This window comes from Bison bison, unplaced genomic scaffold (assembly GCF_000754665.1).
Source record: "Bison bison bison isolate TAMUID 2011002044 unplaced genomic scaffold, Bison_UMD1.0 scf7180017864209, whole genome shotgun sequence".
NCBI classification, from domain to species: domain Eukaryota; kingdom Metazoa; phylum Chordata; class Mammalia; order Artiodactyla; family Bovidae; genus Bison; species Bison bison.
In genome coordinates, this window is record NW_011494781.1 from 2838718 (window position 1) to 2848183 (window position 9466).

At 41.8% G+C, this 9466-nt stretch overlaps 1 protein-coding gene across 1 annotated transcript in view; it reads left to right on the forward strand.

Moving 5' to 3' along the window:
- Positions 1-6760: 6760 nt before the first annotated feature.
- The window catches only part of LOC104992088 (NUT family member 2G-like), a 10369-nt gene continuing 7663 nt past the window's right edge, over positions 6761-9466 (forward strand). Inside the window, exon 1 of the mRNA XM_010844832.1 lies at positions 6761-6776. Coding sequence (XP_010843134.1) covers positions 6761-6776 — 16 coding nt within the window. The remainder of the gene's footprint in view (positions 6777-9466) is intronic.

Sequence of the window (9466 nt, forward strand, 5' to 3'; positions counted from 1 at the left end):
GAATAAAAACTGACCTTTTCCAGTCCTGTGGCCACTGCTGAGTTTTCCAAATTTGCTGGCATATTGAGTGCAGCACTTTAACAGCATCATCTTTCAGGATTTGAAATAGCTCAACTGGAATCCCATCACCTCCACTAGCTTTGTTCGAAGTGATGCTTTCTAAGGTCCACTTGACTTCACACTCCAGGATGTCTGGCTCTAGGTGAATGATCACATCATCATGATTATCTGGGTCGTGAAGATCTTTTTTGCACAGTTCTTCCGTGTATTCTTGCCACCTCTTCTCAATATCTTCTGCTTCTGTTAGGTCCATACCATTGCTGTCCTTTATCAAGCCTATCTTTGCATGAAATGTTCCCTTGGTATCTCTAATTTTCTTGAAGAGATCTCTCATCTTTCCCATTCTGTTGTTTTCCTCTATTTCTTTGCATTGATCGCTGAAGAAGGTTTTCTTATCTCTCCTTGCTATTCTTTGGAACTCTGCAGTCAAATGGGAATATCTTTTCTCCTTTGCTTTTTGCTTCTCTCCTTTTCACAGCTATTTGTAAGGCCTCCTCAGACAGCCATTTTGCTTTTTTGCATTTCTTTACCATGGGGATGGTCTTGATCCCTGTTTCCTGTATAATGTCACAAACCTCCATCCATAGTTCATCAGGCACTCTATCAGATCTAGTCCATTAAATCTATCTCTCACTTCCACTGTATAATCATAAGGGATCCTAGCAGTTTCCAAAGAAATGCACTTAGAATACTCTTAACAACTCCATACCTCATGAACAAACTTTGATAATTCATACACCCTTTGATGACGTACACACAAATTACTATTCACAAGTAACATGCATGGAAATATCTCCAGGAAACCATTTATGAAATAACTTCCGCATACCAAATGATCCCTAGCTAGTAGGAGCCAGCTCATATATCTGCAAATACTAACAAATAACCATGTCACATATTCCTAATACATATAAGTGCAATTCTCCAACTCCTGTGTATAAACCTGGAACCTCACCGTCTCATCAGATACACATATACTCACTTCTCAAAATATATAAGCCTAAGAGGCCCCTACTGAAAAATACAAATACATAGCACTAGCAGATATTCCTCCCAATGGCTATGCCCCTTGAATACACACACAAACTTACTTTATGTACAACTCTCCACAAGCTCCAAATAGAACAATTACCCGCTGCACTAAAAATAAGCAAACATATAACTATATATACTCTCTGTTTCAAATACACATCCTACACTACCTGCATATGCATAGGCCCACATTCCCAAACTCTCACACAGAATTAAGTCTTCCATCTTCCATAATACAGTATTATACAAACACAACATACCTACATCTATCAGTTCCATAAAATAGCCACAGACTTCCCCTACACAGCAAAAGATATATACACAGCTCCTGAAAATACACACACACAAACCACATAAGCCCTACAACATACACAATGCACAAATGATATCCTGAATACACAAATGATCATCCTACATTCATCAAATACACAAAACAGATAGTATACCCAAACTAATACACATCAGTCCTTTTCCTAACACTGCCCTTATGCATATGCAAATCCATCATGAGACACAAAGAAATTCCCAAATTCATGGGTGAAAAAGACACATGTAAAAATATTCCCCAAATACCAAATTACAAATACCTAACCACTAACTACAGAGAAGGTGGTGGCACCCCACTCCAGTACTCTTGCCTGGAAAATCTCATGGACAGAGGAGCCTGGTAGGCTGCAGTCCATGGGGTCGCAAAGAGTTGGACATGACAGAAGCAACTTAGCAGCAGCAGCAGCAGCAACCACTAACTAACTCCTTGAGTATGTCTCCGTTAAATCTCAACACCCTTCAAATATCCTTCAAAGATTTACCTTACACATTCTCACAAAAACATAACTTCCCCTTAAACACAAATATTCACAAACAAAACCAACCCACACATTTTATTACATATCAGATTTCCACCAACCAATTACACACGAATCCCATCTATGCTTGCAAATCAATACTGAATTGACATCAGACTATGAATCAATGTTTATTACTACATTCAGCAAAGTTTCTTCTATCATGGACAAAAGAGTGCAGTTTGAACATTTGTGTCCAAATCAATTGAACAATCGATTGATGCCTTTACGTTAAAAATGAAGACACAAGTGAAACTATGGTTTCATTCACTTTCCACTCATTTTCCTATAACCTGTGCTAGTTCTTGGGAACCTGATGAGGGCTTTCAAATCGGAAGAACTTCCGTCTAGCTTTCGTACTCTTCAGAACACGTGGACAGAATGGCACCTGTTTAACGGCTCTCACACACTATTTATCCCACAACTTACTCCCACAGTCACCGAACCGTTCTTGCAGCCTGCTCCCCCATGGCCAATAACCCTAGTGTAAACACAGCAAAGGGAACTAAGTAAGCTCTATAGGGGCATGAATCCACATTGAGAGGAGTCTCCCCTACAGCCGCTACTGCTAAGTCACTTCAGTCGTGTCCGACTCTGTGTGACCCCAGAGACGGCAGCCCACCAGGCTCCGCCGTCCCTGGGATTCTCCAGGCAAGAACACTGGAGTGGGTTGCCATTTCTTTCTCCACTCCCCTACAGACAAAGACACAAATACCCGACAGGGTGAACAGCAGTCAGAGAGTGACACCCGCAGGTTGAAGGGTCCCTCCATCCCTTACCTCCAGGTTGACTCTGGAGGCGGCCTTAAGAGGTTCGGCCCTCTGCTGAGCCAGCCGTTGGGGCCCCGCCCTCCAAGCTCGCGCGTGCGCCCCTGTTTTCCTGAGCAGACAGCCTCAACAGACCCTTGAAAGAGCCATTAGACTACCGCACTTCCAGTGCTCTAGAGCCCCTGGAGTCCTGTGCGTCAGGACTTGTGGGAAACTGTCCTTTGAAGTCCCTGCTGGAGAGGAGAGAAATGGAGGGTCCGGGTATCCTGAGGAGCTTCTCTGGCTATGTCTCCTTGCTGGAAACTTCGTGGTGCTCTCTTAAAACTAGCTCTCGTGAGATGAGCACTTGTGATTTTTAAATTGCACACGTGAAGTCCTTGCGCTTAGATGCAAAGAGTTTTGTAGAGCTCCATCCTTATCACAATATCCTCAAATTGGAGCAAGTGCTTTCATGACCTTCAGACTGCAGTTTCTTGCTTCTTGTTTATGCCTGTCAAAACCACTAGGTCTTTTTCCTAGCAAGGTGGACGTTTCTGTTAAAGAACAATTTTAGCAAAGAGTTTCAGACCTGGGAACACTCTTAAGATGCTTTCTCCTGATTCCATTCCTAGAGTTCTTCCAAATGCATATACTCTACTAGAATATTTTTCTGTAGTGTATTTAATACATGGAGTTTTTTTCAGTAAATATTGAGTGTTTCCTTTGTAAAGTTTTTGTTGTAACCCTGAGTAAGACAACAATCTGGTTCAGTTTAAACACAACAGGTATTAATACTATGGGAACAATTTTACTCTCCCCCTTTTTTGGTAATATATTGCAAAATTTCTGTTGGCAATAAAAAAATAAATAGTAGCAGAATCAACTTATTAACCTGACTGTGTAATGCTTGCCAAAGAAACCTCAATCAGCAAATCCTCTTTCTGGTCAATTGCAAGATTAGAGCATTTTTTCACTCAACAGAAAGCTTCTGAAGATCCCTCATATTTAACAGTACTAAGAGCTTCAAGTGCACAGACTTGAAAACTCCACAAGACATAAACATTGTATCTCTTTCTGTCTTTAATGTTCCATAGTGATGTGGAAGATGAACTGTCTTCTGATGCTTGTGATCCATGTCCAGAGATACTTTTTCTCTGTAATCAATGCCTGCCCCCAGCGTCTGCAGGAATAGTCAGAGATTGTGATCTAAAGGAATTTTAGATATTCCTTCCTTGTCTGGTTTTCCCAAATCATATTTGGGCTGCTTTGATTATATCTGTCTCTGGGGTGTAGTATTTTGAAGCAGTACAAAAATGATTGCAGAATTGATAACTTTTACATAATGCAATTTTTGTATCAGTGGCCCTGAGAGGCCTCATTCAAATACTTTATCAGAGTTATGAATGAGAATCTTGTAATTGGTTGAAGGACTGAACAAGGGGAGGAAGCAACAAGAAAGCTTTCCTTTCTTGTATTCTGCCTCACCATCCCTCTAGCATCAAGTCTAGCATTGGTTGAATATCATTTAAGTTTTCCTTCATGATAGGAGTCCAAGAGCTGAGCCATATTTCCAAGTTATTTTTTCAGCCCCCAGCAGGAGTTTATTGATATAAAGTTCACCATTATATTACTTTAAATACTCTCACCTCATCTTCTCACCTTCTTTTGAGTCCATTTTTCCTTGCAAGGTGCAAGGAACTTCATAAGCACCAACAGAAGTCTTTTTCACCGTATGGAACTGTCCTTCTAAATCTTTCTTTTCCCAACACCCCACAATTCCTGCTATAGCAGGGAGTGACTCTTGTCTCCCAAGAGATCTGGTTGTAGTCCTCTGAAGTTTTCACCCTTCATATCCCTTGACAAGATACCTAAATTCCTTTCTTCTCACAACACAAAAGGCAAATATTCTTTCATATCATTTTGATAGTGATAAACTGACATTGATTCTCAATATGAAAATGAGAATCAGGCAAATTATTAAAAAAAAAAAGAGATGCTCCCTTTATTTCATGCAGGTGGGTCCATATGCAATGATGAGCTTAGGTTCTAAAGAGCAAGGGTATGTAATGCAGACAGGAAATTCATAAGCTTATAAGCAGGATTTGCAGGCTAGGATTTAGATGGAAGTGGATTTGTGTGAATGGGGATTGGACATTGCTAGATAAACTTTTGGCATTCTTCTCAAGGTACACGTCCATTTCATGGGTAATAGATTTTTAACATCTAGAAAAACCAGTGCTCTGGGATATTTAGTCCTTTAAACACAAGGAAAGAGAAGATTTTTTTACCTTCTCATTCCTTATTTCTGTCCTTAGTCCTACTAAGCCTAAACTTTCAATGCCATGTGATGGCTCTTCGAAATCCATTTCATCCAGAGTCTGCAGATTTTGTGTGTTTGCAATTGTGTTTTGTGTTGGACCCAAGATGCACACGTCAGTCTCTTTACTCCCAGTTCTCTTTCTCATAGTGTAAACTGTAGTCACTCAGTCGTGTCCGACTCTTTGCAGCCCCATGGACTGTGTCCTCCAGGCTCCTCTGTCCAGGAATTCTCTAGGCAAGAATACTGGAGTGGATTGCCATTTCCTTCTCCAGGGGATCGTCCCAACCCAGGGATCAAAACTGAGTCTCCTGCATTGCAGGCAGATTCTTTACTGTCTGAGTCACAAGGGAAGCCCCTCTTTCTCATAAGAATGATGAATAATAGCTTACTATGTTATACTTTTTTGGTAGTACTGCCAGATAAAATACAGGTTTTCAGTTAAATGCAAGTATCAGATAATGAGGAAATTAATTTGCATAAAGCTATATCAAAAATATTGCACAGGGCACAGCTAGACTAAAAACTAATCCATTATTTATGCAAAATTCAAAAAATCAAATTCATTTAGGCATTTGTTATTTTTATTTGCTTGATCTGGCCATCCTACCTTTTCAGGTAATTTGAAATTTAAAAGACTGTAGAAATTCTTGTTCTAGGAATTAAGTCCGGAAACAGAGGAGCTGTAATACAAAATACAAAAACAATCATTGAAAATATACTTGGATATATTGGAACATATATGAATTTTCAACCAGAAAAAAAAAAAAAACTGGAGACATTTTTAAAAATGAATATCAATTACATTTATTTTTAGTTGCAAAACACATCTCTGGAAAGATTTTAATGAAACAGATAACTCTGGTTTTCTCTGGGAAAGAAGATTGAAGTGAGGAAAGAGGTGGAACTATGTCACTGCATATTCCATTTCTCACAATTTGATTTTGAACCATTAGAAGATATTACTTGTTTAAAGTATTATACTAAAATCATTTAAAAGATAAAAAACTAAATATTTAACAACAATGTAATGCTATGAGAAACACAGTGAATTCTGGTCTTAGACGTGTGGGTTGCATGATGGATTTTTGATAGATGGGCGTTTTCCAGCAAAAGGGATTGTTAGTAAGGAAAAGTCCTGCTGAATGTTGGTTGGGGCACAAGGACTGCTTCCTTAGGAGTGATGTACATACAGCAACCAAACACCCTGCATCTGCTGAGACAATCCTAATTTCAAACCCTCAGTTCCATGTAGCCATTAATACCCAAGGGTTTATAAGACTAAAAGTTCTTCTGAACTTGTTCTGAAAGTCTAGTCTCTGTTGAAGTAAGTCAAGATCCAGTTAGGAAGCAGAGTGAGTTGAGGGACACAAAACTAGGTTGATGGAAAAAGAAGTGAAATAGGTGGAAGATCAAGTCCAACTTTGGTGCTGTGAAACTGAGAAACAATTGATAAGTTGCCTAAAGAGGCAAACACCAATTGTGTCACCGCTATGTAATGTGGAACGATCTTCTGGTTCTCGCCTTCCTGCCAGAGCTGTTCATGGAATGTCTGCTCACCCCACCCAGGTCCACCTGCCTTCTGCCCCTCCCCCGCTGCAGAATGTTTCAGTTCCACATTCTACTGTTTGAATTCAAACATTTCCCTCCTTTACTTGGATGCTGAGCATCTGCTGGAGCAGGTCACTCTCTGGGTCTTGGTCTTGACTTTTCTCATTGAGGCTACCAGGCAGCAGTGGTCCATGTCCAAGCCTATGCGAATGGCTTCAGAAGGAGGTAAGCCTGTAGGCTGGGGTCGTGTTCCCTGCCATTTCTCAGACCTTTGAGTCCACATGTGACATTTCACTGTGGGCACACGGTTGAACTGAAGTTGAGGAAGGAGAGAGCACTGGACCCATAAGGACATCTGGGGAGACTGAAAAGCCTGAAGAAACCTGAGGCTGCACTGGGGAGGAGGGTTCATTGGAAGTGGATCAAGGGAAATTGCCCTGGTTATGGAGAAAGGATGGCAGCAGGCAGGCTTGATTATTTCTAGAATGAAGATAAGCCGCTTTGAAACGTGTGTGTAGGAAGTGTGAGTGATCTCCTCGTGGTGACACAGGAAGGGTCATGAGGAGGCCCTAGCCCCGTATTGTGCTTCTTAGGTACCCGAAGCTTGTCCCACCCCATGTCTTTCTGAGGGGTTTGGACTGGGGCATACTGTATCTAATTGGGCCATGGGGAGAGATAGTCTTATTAGAAAACTATTCAATGGGACTGTGTGTGGTCACACCTGAAGTGAAATTTCCTCTGAGAGCTAGGCAGGAAGTTACTCTAACTGCTGCAGTCCAGACCGTCTCCACTCCTTCCAGCTCACAGCTGACCTCTCAGTTCAGATAACAGTTGCCTTGGCTTTGACAGGGATGGGTGTCCATGTAACTTCAACCAAGACAGGCCTCAGTTTCCCAAGATGTCTTAAACTGTTCTTCCTTTTGTGGAAAAGCAGCTCTTTAGACCGACTTCATCTTGTCCAATATCTCATGGTGGACCTTCGGCATATCTTGAGACGAAGAGTTTCTTCATTTTTCACGTCACTCCTTTGTGGACAGGGAACAGATGTGGAGGGTGGTTAGTTCTGGTGGAATGTCAGTGAAAGCTGATTTCCTCTTTAAAGGGGGGTAAGGAGTGTAGCCCAGAAGCAGGCAGACAATCTTCTCTGTTCTGAGTAAAAGTCCTATGACATCTGTTCTGATTAATTAGGTGCACATGGCATGTAACGTGTTCTCCTGAACAGGGATGTGTTCCAGACAACTTTATCACAATGGCACCTGGATCATGCCTGTTTCTCAGTTTGTCTTCACTCTCTGTTATTGGGAACTCAAAGGGGAAGTACCCCAGGCAGTCTATACTCCCACAACCAATGTAACATGACCATTCCCTGGTCCTTGTCTAATCCTCTACAGCCATTCACTGGCTGTGAAATGACAGAATTTAAGGGACAGATGCCCACTTCTCAGACTCCCCACAGTTCCTACAAAGAGAATTCCTAGAGTGATGACATGGCTCTGGGCACTGGGAAGGGGGTGGTATAACCTGGCTCATATTAACTGTCTGCTGTGGTGATTCTGATGTGCATGCTGAGCCAGTGTGTTATGGGTTTTTGTCAGAATTCCATTTGAGTGATAGTTTCCATTATTTTTGTTTTGTGAGGCTTGAAAAGAGTGAGAGGATTTATACTGAGCACCAGGAAAAGAAAGACTGAGGTGGAGGTAGGCCCCTAATGTTTTAAACACTGCCTGTCCACAAAGGGTCTTTGGGTGCCTAGAACTTACCGTGGAGAAGGTCCTCACCTGCTAGTGGACCTGCTGAGGGGCGTTTCTCACAGAGCAGATGTTCACCCAGTTCCGGGTCTGGGAGACAGCCTGTGAGATTTGGGTCCCGGGGAGTGCCTGAGGGAGGCTCTCCGAGTCAGCACTTGCTGAAGAGATTTCTTCTTGGCAGACAGGGCTCAGGGACCTTGGAGGCTAGGAGTGAGGTCACCAGTGGAATAATTCTCATCCAGAGGTCAGATCGTGAAAATCATTAGAAGACATGTCCATGCTGCACACACTGTCCAGATGTCCTCATGTGTGGAGATTTACACTCTGATTCTCTCCAGAGAGCCTCAGTCCCAGTGAGAGAGTCATTTCCTAGGCAGGTTGATAAGAAGTCTAGGGGTCTCCAAGGAGAGAGGGGTCTGAAATTCTCAAGGAGGAAGAAAGGACAAAAATTTTTTCCCCTCTACATTCCTTAGGATTATATAACAATAATGTATCCTGCCCGAGGACAATCTCTCGATTAAACCTTCTGGCTAATCCTGTTATCTTAACATGTAAATTATGGGAGTAGATCTGGTGAGGTCTTTACAAGAATTATATAACAATAATGTATCCTGACAGAATGTGGTCCACTGGAGAAGGAAATGGCAAACCACTTCAATATTCTTGCCTTAAGAATCCCATGAACAGTATGAAAAGGCAAAATGATAGGATACTGAAAGAGGAACTCCCCAGGTTGGTAGGTGCCCAATATACTACTGGAGATCAGTGGAGAAATAACTCCAGAAAGAATGAAGGGATGGAGCCAAAGCAAAAACAATACCCAGCTGTGGAAGTGACTGGTGGGTGATAGAAGCAAGATCTGATGCTGTAAAGAGCAATGTTGCATAGGAACCTGGAATGTTAGGTCCATGATTCAAGGCAAATTGGAAGTAGTCAAACAGGAGATGGCAAGAGTAAACATTGACATTCTAGGCATCAGCGAACTAAAATGGACTGGAATGGGTGAATATAACTCAGATGACCATTATATCTACTACTGTGGGCAGGAATCCCTTAGAAGAAATGGAGTAGCTATCATGGTCAACAAAAGAGTCCAAAATGCAGTACTTGGATGCAATCTCAAAAACGACAGAATGATCTCTGCTCATTTCCAAGGCAAACCATTCA